The sequence below is a fragment of the Arachis hypogaea genome, chromosome 14 (assembly GCF_003086295.3).
Source record: "Arachis hypogaea cultivar Tifrunner chromosome 14, arahy.Tifrunner.gnm2.J5K5, whole genome shotgun sequence".
NCBI classification, from domain to species: domain Eukaryota; kingdom Viridiplantae; phylum Streptophyta; class Magnoliopsida; order Fabales; family Fabaceae; genus Arachis; species Arachis hypogaea.
The window spans coordinates 132939732-132953511 of NC_092049.1; the positions used below are offsets into that span (position 1 = coordinate 132939732).

Sequence of the window (13780 nt, forward strand, 5' to 3'; positions counted from 1 at the left end):
AGTGTCCCCGACCCTGAACTTCTCTAAGTTCCCTTCCGGCTCGGGTCTCGGCTTGTCGCCGACTCTGGCATCTAAGTCGGCAAGGAACACCCCCGATGCCTCTTTAGATTTCTTTCTTAGGGAGAGGCTGGCATTGTCGCAAGCGACTGCCGTTTTCAAGTCTCCTTTTATGGATCCCACGGATCCGTCATCAGCGATGAACTTCATTATCAACATCTTTGTGCTGATCATTGCTTCGAGGTCGTTGATAGTCTTCCTCCCTAGGATGACGTTGTAGGCCGTGGAGTCTCGCAGAACTACGAACTCGGCCATTACCGACCTTCTCCCCTGTCCTGATCCTACAGATATTGGTAGGGAGATTATCTCATCCGATTTGATGAAGTGGTCGCCCAAACCTACCACACCATGCTGGTGCGCAGTGACGGACCCAGAAAATTTTAGGAGTGGGGCAAAAATATATACACTAAAATAAAATTTGTTAAACATTATTAATTATATGGAGATATAAAAATTAAAATAATTTATTGAACACTTTTATTCTTAAAATATTATTCATTATATATAATTTATAAAAAAAATTATTTTTTTATTTCTGAAACTTGAACTTAAAATATTTTAATTAAATTATAGAAAATTTGTTATCCTAACTAATATTTTATACACATTTAATAATAAAAAATTGAATCAATTAGCATATTAACGACTAATAGTACACTAGTATTTATAATTTGAAACTAGAATTATATATAAATACTAGAAAAATTAAATTTGTAAATAAAAAGTATGTTTATATAAAATAATAAAAACATAATTTACAATTTTTTTCTTTCTTTTTAAAATAATTAAATTTGTTATATATTTTTTAATTTTATTTTAATATAATGTTAGATAAAAAAATTTATGCATCTATTTAATTAGGTAGTATAATTTAAATATTTTTTATTACTATATTTAAAAATAAAAAATATATTCTAAATTAATCAAATTATTTTAAAATTTTATATGCAACATAGGTACATATAATAGAACAAAAGATATAAAACAAGTAATAAGATGAATAAATTGAGAATAAAATAAAATATATAAATTCATGAAGAGAATAAAAAAATAGATTAATACCTAAACTATAATTGTTTGAATTAAAATTTGCAATTGAAAATATCAAAAAGAGAAACAATGAAATTGAAAGATACATAGAGTCATAGAGAGCTATATAAAACAAAATAGAGAATTTAAAATTTACCTTTTTGATGAAGAGAAGATGATTACTAGACAAGGAATAGAAAAAGAAGGTTGAAAATATGAAACTAAGAAAAGGGTTTAAGAGAATAAATGAGTGACGGCTGGGATTTAAAAACAGAAGAAGACTAAATTTAATTAGGTTAACTAATAGTCAAAATAGTAAAAAGATAAAAATGGGCTTAGACTTTTAATAATTGGGCTTAGTTTATTTATAGTGGGGTCATTTAAAATTTAAAATGGGGGCATATATATATATATAGGTTTAAAAATATCAAATGACACTGGGGGCAAGTGCCCCCCATTCATAAGCATGGGTCAGTGCCTACTGGTGCATCTTTAAATCGGTATCCCGTAGGCCCAGGGCGTCGAACACGTTACGAAACATGATATTCGAATCGGCCCCAGTGTCTACGAGGATCCGCTTGATGAGGCCGGTTCCGACTCTGGCCGTGATGACCATGGGAGGGTTTTCCGCAGTCTCATCGAACCATTGGTCCTCTGGACCGAATGAGATGGGTGGGAGCCTCTTGGAACTTCGCATAGAGGATGAGAAAACCGCCAGGACCTTGGTGTCTTTCTTGTGCGCCGATCTCAACCTTGGAGGTGCGTCTCTTGCCGTTACCACGTTCACTATAGTAAGGTCGTGTTCGTTGTCCTCCGGCTCGTGGCGTCGCTTCGCCGCGCGGGTCTTGTCCACTCCCTCGCGGTTGCGATCTCGCTCCTCGGCTCTCTAATGAGGTGGGAGAATTCGGCCAGCTTTCCGTCCCGGATCGCTTGTTCCAACGCGTCCTTCAGGTCGAAGCAATCCTGTGTCTTGTGCCCATAGCCTTTGTGGTAATCACAATAAAGGCTCTTGTTTCCCCCGGTCCGGTCCTTCAGAGGTTGGGGCTTCGACAAAATTCTCTTCTCTGCTATATGTTGATAAACTTCTATGATGGGGACAGTGAGGGGGTGTAATTGGTGAACTTTCCGACTCGAGGAAATGGCCTGGGTGTCTTGGTCGGTCCGTCGTCTCTGGCATGTTCCTTCTGTCTTTCTCTACTTCTGTGCTGCCGGGTTTGATTGTAGGAGGGCTGCCGTTTGTTGGCAGCCACGACCTGGCTGACTTCTTCATCGTTAATGTATTCCCTGGCTACACTTTGGATCTCCTGCATTGTCCACACCGGCTTCGTGGTGAGGTGCTTTCTGAAGTCCTCGTTTAGAAGTCCATTCGTCAGGCACAGACTAGCAACCAAATCAGTCAGCCCGTCGATCTCTAAGCATTCGTCATTGAACCGGTCTAGATATTTCCTGGTCGGTTCGCTGGACCTCTGCATCACCCCGAGCAGATTGATCGGGTGCTTTGCCTTTGCGATTCTGGTAGTAAATTGGGCTAGAAAGGTGTGGCTAATATCCAAAAACCTAGCCACCGAGGCCTGCGGGAGGCTGTTGAACCTCCGTATTGCAGGTCCCGCGAGAGTGACTGGAAAGGCGCGACACCTTACCTCGTCTCCCACTCCCTCCAGGTTCATCCTGGCCTCGAAGGCCGTAAGGTGCTCCTCTGGGTCTTGGGTTTCGTCGTACCTCATGTCCGTCGGCTTGTCAAAGTGCTTTGCCAACCGGACTTCGAGGATGGAATGACGAAATGGGGTTGCGCCCATTATCACTGGTACCCGCGTTCTCCTTGTTCTTCCCTCGCCATCGTCCCGTCGACCGTCTTTCCGGTCTCAATCCGTGGTGTGTCTCCTTTCGCGCCTGGTGTAAATGATGGGGTCGCGGCGTCTTCTTGGACGTCCTTCCTCCCTGGCGCTCTCGGGCTTAGATTGTGGGTTAGCTGTTCGCCGAGAGTGGCTTCTTGGAGGGGAACGAGAGTAGCTTGATTCGGGAGTTAGTTGGCGGTGTTCCCGACCTGCCAGCCGGCACTCCAGGTCCTGCATCCTGTGATGCAGTTCCTGCATTATTCTGGCGCTGTTGTCGCCAGTTCCCCGAACAGGCGCCTTTCTAGAGATCGTGGAGTTCGTCGTGGAGGGGATCTCGTGCGCTCCCAGGAGGAAGCTACGGAAGCTTCCCCTCTGCGCTCGGCCTCGCGACCTTGTCCTCCAGGGTCCAATGCAACGTCCATTCAGGCAAGTCCCCACAGACGGCGCCAATGTACGGTAGGTCGAGTACTGGACTGTTCGGGTCGATACTTCGATTGATGAGAGGGGGCCTCGCCTGGTTCCAGGTTACTGGGTTGGAGTAGCTGGTGTTCTAAGCTCTTCGTGTGAGAATTGGGGGTGTCACCTGCAAAGACACTCCGACGCTCTAGTCAGTCAAGTGTGCAGGCAAAATATGTGAGAATGGTATGTGACGTACCTTGGGGGAGGGGTAGGACCATCCCCATATATACTGTGTCAAAAGTGGGTCCCACAAGAGCAGACCAACCTTCCTCGAAACTTCCTCATACAACTGTAGTGGAGAGATGTCAAGGACGCGTGTCCGGGTCGGTGGTTGGGCTGCTTGCACCCGACCGTTCGAGTCGGGTGGTTCGCGGGTAGGGTCGGCCTGTATTCTGTTTGGGTCAGGCCGTAATAATAATATATAAAATAATATTAGATTTAAATTATTTTATATTAATAATATATATTTTACAAAATCTTTTTTCTACAATATTTATATAATTTTATATAATTATTCAACTAAAATCTAATACAAATTGAAATTTAGTTTATTATTATAAGAATTTAAATTTATTTATTTTTAAAAAAGACATAAATTGATATTAGAATTATAAGTTACATCTTTATTTGTTATTTTTATTTTTATATTTATTTTAGTTGTCATACTTTATTTTTTCATTTATTGTTCTTTGATTTACAAACAATTAAAAAAAATAAATGAACGAGAATGAAAAATATCAAAATTCAATATAAAATTATGAATTAACTTTATAATCATGATATATACGAATGTATCTAATAAGATGTGTCGAATTTGTATTTACTTGGAAAATTTTTTTACCATTGGTATAAGAGATTATAAAATGAATAATAGTAAGAATTTTATGCAACATGTATAAGTAGATCAAATAGTATAATAATAAAAATTTTAATATGTATAAATTGTAGAATCTGAATATTTATAACTAAAATTTTTTATTATTATTATTATACCACTTTTAATGTATATTTATTGCATTTAATTAATATCTTATGTTTTCAAATGTGGTGGAGATAGATGTTGTGGAAGAATATATTAATGGGTTGGTGGATCTTAACTTGATAGTAGCGCAAATAAGGACCGATGGAGGCCTCAAAAGTTGTAGGATCCATGACTTTTTTTCGTGATATTTGCATATTGTAGAGTAATGCTGATACAAATAGCCTACCAATGTACTACCTTAGTCTGTACAAGATGTCGAAGGCGGTCACTGATAAGCTTATTGCATTACAGAGACGTTTTTGTGGTGTAAGGAGGATTGAAATTATGATATACCCCTAGTTAAGTGGGAGCTGGTTCAGGCACCAAAAAGGTTTGGGAGTTTGGGAGTTGGGGATGCAGTGCTTAGAAATACAGCGCTCCTGTTTAAATGGTGGTGGCGGTTTTCAAAGGAGGATTGTCTATTGTGGAAGAAGATTGTTTGTTCATGTTATCACTTGAACCCAAATACGATGCTAGTATACCAGCCCATATCGGGAAATGGAAGGCCCTAGAAAGACATATGCCAATTGAATATGAAAGAACATCGGGAAGATACTATTGTGTGGAAGTTTGATAAGAAGGGTGTCTTCTCTACTAGTTCCTTTCTGCAGGTCATTCAATCGGAAACTCTGACAGATGAAATCACAAGCTATAGCTTCACCAGTGCGATTTGGAGAAGCGTGGTACCTCCGAGAGTGGAGCTATTTGGATGGTTTGTGCTAGTTGGTAGAGTTAACACCAAGGAGCGGTTGAGCAGATTGGGGGTTATTCCTAATAGTGATAATGTCTGTGTTTTATGTAAAAAGGAGATAGAATCTGTGCAACACTTATTTCTTCTGTGTGAGGTTACATGGCATGTGTGGTGTACTTGGTTGAGGTATTTTCGTACAGATTGGGCTGTTCCTGGTACCATTAAAGGGTTGTTTGAAAGTTGAACTGGAATGCACATTAGGAAACAAGAGCAGAAGAAGTGGCTGACTGAATTTTTTGCAGTGATCTGGAACATCTTGTGGGAACGGAACGATAGAATATTCAGGAATAAAGAAGCAGGTGTGGAGGAAATACAAAGCAGGACGGTATTGAGCTACCAAGAATGGACTTCTAGTGGTCCATGTGGGTGTTGATGCCATTACTAGGGATGCCAAGATAATTGATAACTCTTGTGTAGGCAGTCTTTTTTATTTTCTAGATTGTATACTCCACTTTATTGTGTTGAGCTCTCTTTGTTTCAAAAAAAAAAATGCTGATACAAATATAGAGATTTGCACACACAGAGTCATAGACATTGATTCCCTTGGCATGCTTAAATCTTGTAGATTATTATGCATTTAAGACTCTTGGGCTGCGTTTATTTATAGGTATACGAGACAATTAAAATAATTAAAATAAATATAATTATTATTTTTTTGCAATAATATTTTTAAATTTATAAATTTAAAAATAATTTACTGTTAAAAAATATTAATATTAAAAAATTATATATAAAAATAATACACAATATATAATTTAAGATTACATTAATTTATAAAATTATTTAATATAAAAAGATATAGTTAAATTATTTTGTAAGATGTAAAAATTAAATTTATTTTTTATGTAAATAAATTTAATTAATTATAATTTAATATAACAATAAAAATAATATTTAATGTTGATTTAATATAATTATTTATATTAATTATTATTTAAATAATAAATATAAATAATTAATATAAATTATTAATTAAATAAAAATATAACTGTTTAATATAATTAATTATTATAATTATTAATAAATTAAACATGATTAAGTTATTTACTTTTTTTAATAGATAATTAAATTATTTAATTAATTATTGTTTAAATAATTAATATAAATTATTAATTAAGTATAGATATAATTAATTATTATAATTATTAATAAATTCATTATAATTTAATTATTTAATTAATTATAATTTTATATAAATATTTTTTTATAATAACTTGCCATGTGGCAAGTTATTATTGGAAGAAGAAAGTCCATGTTTAGAGGGACTCACTTGTGCCTCTCTCCTCTTGGACAGTGTGCAGGGACTCTTGTCTATAGTTGTCAGAACCGAATCGATGATCGAACTGGTCAGGTCATTGGGTCACTGGGTCACTGGTTCAACTGGTGGGTCACTGGTTGAACCGATTGACCCGATCCTATGTAAATAAAAAATAAAATATAGTAAAAAATTTAAAATTAAAATTTAAAATACATATTTTCACTAACATTTTAAAAATATCTAGCTATTCTAAAACAATATGAAATAGGAACAATAAGTATTTTGTTAATTTTACTCTATCATAAATATTTTTATTTTATTTTTATATTAAAATAACTATTATTTTCAAATTTTAATAATTTATTAATTAGTTTATATCTATTATACTATTATATACTACAAGTATTTATTGAAAAATAATATTAATAGATATTATATAATTATAAAAAAATAAGTGAGTTTATAATTATTGTTAAATAAAAATATAATTAATTTAAGAATGAATGAATTTATTACTAAAATTAAAATAAATTAAATAGAAGTAAATTATTTATGAAAAGATATATATATATATATATATATATATATATATATATATATATATATTAATTTGCATATATATTTATAACAAGCTTAATAACCCTAACTTCAACATTTTGAAAAAATTTTGAAACTCAAACGGTTCGGTCAAACCGATCTTATCGAGTTTGACTAGTTCACTCTGGATTGGACCGACTCGCATCGGTTCGTTATTTCATCCGATTAGATCATCGGACCGGGCCGACTTAGAGTCCGGTTCACCGATTTTCCGATCGAGTCGGTCAATTCGGTCCGATTTTGCTAACAATGCTCTTGTCTCTTCTTCTCTAATGGTTGGTCCCTGCATATGTCACAAAGAGGACTTTAACTTTTGGCCCGTTGGAGGTATTCTAAAACAGAAACAAAAAAATATAAATTTGTGTTTGATAGATTAGATAAATTGCGTTTGATAGATTAGATATAAACAGAGATATTGTGTTTAGAGATACAGACATAATTTATTTTTTATTTTTATTTTTATATTCTTATTAATTTTTATAATTATATTTTTTTATTATTATATTTTTCTTTTCAAATTTTTGAATGAAAAAAATAAAATTAAATTAAACTTTTATAATTTATTTTAGTTTATCATCAAACAAAATATAATAACACTAATTTTTGTGTTGCTGCTCTTTATATCTTATTCTAAATATCCTGTATTATCCTATTTTCAGAACCAACCGGCTCCTTGATTGATTGACATTCATTTTCAAACCAATGTGATGAATCATGCATCCATTCTTTAATGTTCTTCTAAGATAGACCTATATTAGATGATTCACCCATTAACATAAAGAGTTCAGTTCAAGATTTTCATATGTAGCCATTCCACTTAATAATACCCCATATTCTAAATCCATTCATCCATTTAAGGTGCTTGAAAGTAAATATGACTACAGTGAATATACTTATTGAAGATTCTATTGAATCAACATGTACGGATGTACCCTTTCATATGTTGAGATATTTTGGGATTCAAAACTTATTACCTTCCAAATGGAATATAAAAGCTCAAGAGACTGAGACTTCTTCGTGTGTCTTCACTGAAAGAAGAATGTTTTTCTACCGAACATGTTAGGGGCAGATTGTTTTCCCATGGTTAATGATATAATTATGAAGATGATATAAAAGAAGAATAATAAAATTATAATTTATAAAATAGATGATAGATTTTAGAATGAAATAATATACGAAAAACTAATTAATAAATAATATCAAAAATTCAAATTCAAATTGGTCCACATAAATTTCTTCTAAATATTACCAAGATTAACATACACATGCGGTTCCAGTTCATAGTCTGAAGTACAATACAAACTCTTAAGAAGTCTTACCATTTACCAAGCTCCTTGTTCTTAAAAAATAAACCCTTTATTGAAGTGCTCCATTTGAGATATATGCATTTCAAATGATGCACATACAGGAAGGTGCAGTGCCTTTTAATTTCTTCAACATCTGCTCATCATGTGCAGCAAATACTTGGATGAGCAACTATGGTCCTTGAATGCACAACTAAAATGCTTGACTCTTACAAATGAACATGCAGCCTTTTTGTCATGATATTGATTCATATATCTTAAGTGGCCAACAAGAAAATTGAAGAAAAGCATCAATGTAAAATTCCCCTAACTAAAAGGTCATACACAAGGATATATAACAAAAAGACATGTCCTCATTACACCCTGGAAGAGGAAAAAAGAAAATTTAGTGTTTTTTTAGGAATTTAATTTTAAAAAGGTTAGGCTCAACTAAAGATCTCAACAAAATTGACTTGATGCTAAGTCTGCTATTTAATTCGGAAAGGCCAATGCACCTTGCACCTTACAGCAAATAACTAACTTAGATCCTTTATTGTCATAAAAAATAGGACTGTTTTTCATGATATAAAATTAAAAGTAGTTCTTCAAAATGGCCTCAGATACAATGATCAATAGTAATAGGACTTTGTTCATGAATTAAAAAAAAAACTGGAAGGAGCTACCAATTTAAGTAGTACTTTTTGTTATTAGTGTCCACAAGATAGCTTATAATGGAGAATTTGGAAAGAAAAGCATACTTCCAAAGCAAAATGAAATTGAAATTTCTTCATGCTCAACTTGTGAACCTAACTTTATTGGCGAACTCGATGGCCTGCAAAAAAGGTCAGCTAGTAAATGCGTGATTAATGATTCCCTAAACATTGATAATTTCTAATTTCATACAATCAATAGTCAAATCTCATATCTGAGTGCAATTTTATGCATGAAACTTTTTTTCTTAATTACAGAGCAATAAAAAGCATAGAAGAATAGTTTACATACCGGTTTTCTTCTTCTTATTCTTATCCTTGGTATCAGTAGAAAATGGCAAGAGACTCTCTGTATATACAAAGAAAGTTAGGAGGTTTCGTCCTCGCTTATAGCAACGAGAAGGATAATCAATTTCTTGGAGAAGCTCTCCACTGACGCTATATTTGGCGAACTTTAACTTGGTAGTAGATAGTAGTGCAATAATGTCATTACCATTGAATAAGGACAGAGGCATTGGCTTAAAACAAGGAATGTCATACATTAAAATCCAAGATGACGTCACTTTATATTCTTTCATAACCCATATGTAAGTTTTACCTACGTGATCATATTAAAATAAGGCTAGGCACCCTCCTAATAGGGTGAGATCGGAGTACCCGTTATAATGCTTTACCGGTACAGATGTCTTTGAGAAACTCCTTTCCTTCAAATCAAAGATAAGAATAGCATTCATGTAAGCAGCATAGCAAGTCAACCAATGAATAGCGCCATGTAAGAATAAACCACGAGATTGCCACATTTTGTGACCAAAGGGTTTGGGGAGTACTGCATCGAAATTAATCCATGAATTGGTTCTCAACGAAAAGCAATCTACGTGGAGTTGGGAGTTCTTTCCATTATCCCAAGCTAAAACTACCAAATAGTCATCCTGAAACGCATCATAACCAAATCCAAAGAGAATTGCATGATCGTGAAAATTAAGGCCCGGGATCTTACTACGAGAAACGACATGAGAGTAAGATATTCTTTTGCTGGATTCGGTGAGAGGGTTCCATACTATAAGAAAATGTGAGAACCGGTTTAAGAGAATAAATTCTCTGCAGGATCCCAAGACTCTAAAATCTAAAGATCGCTTCTTCCTGCTAAAAGGGAGAAATAGCTCTTTGAATGCTAGTGTGTCTATGTCAACAAAGTAACCCACAAAGAAAAAATTTACGAAAAGGCATGAATAAAAGGGTGCTACAGAAGAATGGTTAAGATGAGATTCTACAAAATCTCGATCGGATATGAGAGAGTGCCAAAATTTGGAGACGCATGTGAGGCAAAACAACTCTTTAGCGAGAAGTCTCAAAAAAATTCGCCGAATGACATCAAGAGGGAGGACGTCGTTCATCCCCTTGTACTTCTTTTCCAGGCTCGATTGCTTTCTTATGTGCTTTGTAATTAGGTTCCCCATCACTATTTATATCTATATTTTACTGCCACTACACTTAGTACACTAGCCATTCAACAGCGTCAATTTTTTGTTTTATGTTTTATTTAATTACGGTAATTTGACTATTTATAATAAATATTTTGATTTTAGGTAATTTTAAAATTTAAAAATATAAGATAAGAACAACTTATTTTTAAAAAAAAAAAGATAATAAATATACGGATCAAAACTAACCGTTACTTAAAAGTTAAAATAATTTGCGGATCCATCAAAATTTAGTTTTTCTTTTCAATTTAACATTTTGCTTTTGAAATTTATTTTTTTAATATTTTGTTCTTATTTTAAAAAAATTTATTTACATTTAATTTTTTTTATTATGGCTTGCGAGTTTTTTAAATAAATATAATAATTACTCGTTATTATTATTATTATTATTATTATTATTATTATTATACTTCTTTTTTTTTAACTTATTCTGAGGATATATTTATTTCTTAATTACGATTATTTCTTTACATACACATATTATGAAGTAAAAAAAAAAATCTCATAAATTAACAACTACAAAGTAAAAAAAAATTTCGTAAAAAAAATATTATAAAAAATATATCTTAAAAAAATCAACTTCAATATAAAAAATCAATATATTTTTATTTTATAAAATAATAAAAGATAACAAATTAAACAAAATGCTCTGCCTCGCGAACTTAAACTCTCTCTCTCTCAAAATTTCTTTTGATGCAAATGAGTCCACACAATTGGAATAAAATTAGACGAACATCCAATAAATACTATCAAAATTGAATATTTATTTGTTTTTTGGCCAAAAAAGCGAAGTAGGGGGAATTGCGTAAAGAGAAGTAAAGATAGAAAGAGAAAAAGCATAGAAGAAATCAAGAAAATCAAATTAACACCTGAGGTGTGTTTTGCAACTTAGCTCGGTTAGTTCTGTGTGAGTTTGGGGGTTGAAGAAGACTCACTCAACGGAAGCACTGTGAATTGTTGTGAAAGTGTGATAGGAAATTAGGAGCTGTCTCCTTTGATTCTCATCAATGGCTAATACATCGCCATGTCAGCACCACAAGATAAACTTTTACAATTCAACTAGGTATTCTTTAAAAATGGTATAATATTCAGTCTTTTATTACAATAATTTAAAAAAATTAAAATAAATACATTTAAAAATTATGAATAGATTTATTATCTTTTTAAAATTAAATACACATCCAAAATACAAACTAAATAAAACTGAAATTTAAAATTTAAATTTTAAATTTCTATTTCAAATTTAATATATTTAATTATTAATATATTATAATTAAAAACATATCTAAAAATCAAATTATTCAAAATTCAAAATTTTGATTTTAAAATTATAAAATAAACTTAAATCATCTAATTATTAACTAAATCCGTACAAAACACTGAAAGAAGCAAAGAAGTCATGAAAAATCCAAAGGCTCACATGAAAAACTCATAGGCGAACATTCATCCACGCCACCTTCCTCTTCCGCGCTCATTCTCCGTGCTCATTCACAAAGCCACATTCCCCTTCGTTAACACTCATCTTCGTCGCTGCCTTCGTCCGCATCAACTTCGTCGAAAACTCACCTAAGGTTTGGTTGGGTCTCTGACACCATTACTTTTTTTATTATTCTATATAAATTTTTTATTTTTTTTGAAATAAAAAATCGAATAAAATGACCTGAAGAGATTTTCATATATATTACAATGTTAAATTATTTTTGTACGTGCGATTTCTGTATTTTGGATGTGTTTCAAAAATATTTTCTGTATAACTTCGTATTTTAGATGTGTTACAATTATTTTTTAATGTTTAAATTTAAATTTTAAATTTATAATTTTAGATGTGTTTCAAAAATATTTTCTGTATAACTTCATAATTTTAGATGTGTTATAATTATTTTTTTAATGTTTAAATTTAAATTTTAGATTTATGATTTTGGATGTGTTTTAAAAATATTTTTTGTATAACTTAATAATTTTAGATGTGTTACAATTGAAAAAGAAACTACAATTGAAAATATATTAGTTTATGTATATAATTATATTCGACCATTCACTAGAAAGTCGTAAAACAGATTCTGCATTTTATCAAAGGTACAATAAGTAGGATTAATTTTTTTCTAAATGCACTGACTTGAATTCTTTTTTTTTTTTTTCTGCAGATATAAATTGGAATATTATAGTAGAATAGAAGAAAGAAAAAAACTGTGTTACAAAGAGAGAAAAAATGTAAAACAAGGAAACAATAACTAACTATGAAGTGGGTAGGAAGTTAGAAAAATTTTAGTTTTTAAAGTTTAAATTAATCTTAATTATAAATGTGTATCCTAAAAAATAGGAATATGTTTTAATTAAAAAATAATTAAATAATATTAAAAGTTGGTCAAAGGCGAAATTTTGTTGTACAAGTAGCATTTTTCAAACTTTTAAATAATTATTAATAGTTTCATGGTATAAATGAGTTTAATTTTTTTATTTTATACTATTATTTAATTAGATTATATTTTTAGATGAATTATTAAATAGTAAATTTATAAAATAATTAATTTAAATTAAATTCATGAAAATTAAATCAATTATAAATATATATGTTTTAAAATTTTATAATATTTGTCTCATGATATTTGAGATTAAAATCTTAAAATAGTTCTCTAAATAATTTTTAATATTCAGCTACATTATTTATATTCTTAACATTGACCTGGAACTATAATAACGTTAAGGTCCTTTTTCGACAATAACTCACTAAACGGAGTAATAAGTTAGGGGTGTTCATGGATCGATTGAAACCGGATCTGATGTGACTCAAATCCGACCCGAAATATATATCGGGTATATTTGTTAGATCCGAATTCGACTCTAAATCCAATGAAACTTAAACACTTTCGAGTCACGATTATACCAGGTGAAAATCGGGCCGTTAACATTACATTACCTTGATATCTTCTTGTAAGCTAACATGTAAAAATATCAAAATTTTCAAGACTATAACCATTACTTGACATGGTAAAATTTACTTAGAAAAATATAACAAGAATCAACCCTTCTCTAAAATTAAAGCATAACGACAATCAATACTAATATTGTCTAATAACACCAAATATTTAAATCAATACAAATAACACAATATTATGTATTAGTCTAAAGTTTTATGCATTTTAAACATAAAATATTAACTTATAGTCTTATAATGACTAATAACACAAAATATTAAGATTTACAATACTTAAATTCCACATAAGAATATGAAATCCTATACACCTTAAAGTTCATAAGATAGGTCGAAAAGATAATTTTTTAGGAATAGCCATCATCCA

General features: G+C 31.8%; 2 protein-coding genes across 2 annotated transcripts; both read right to left on the reverse strand.

Annotated features, from left to right (window-relative positions):
* Positions 1–2171: 2171 nt before the first annotated feature.
* Positions 2172–2882, reverse strand: LOC114925235 (uncharacterized). Its single transcript, XM_029292533.1, has one exon. It carries the CDS (start codon positions 2880–2882, stop codon positions 2172–2174), a length of 711 nt encoding a protein of 236 aa, XP_029148366.1.
* A 6729-nt stretch (positions 2883–9611) lies between these two features.
* LOC112743239 (F-box protein CPR1-like) lies at positions 9612–10457 on the reverse strand. The gene has a single exon (XM_025792458.1). The coding sequence runs from the start codon at positions 10455–10457 to the stop codon at positions 9612–9614; it is 846 nt and encodes a 281-aa protein (XP_025648243.1).
* Between the last annotated feature and the right edge of the window lie 3323 nt (positions 10458–13780).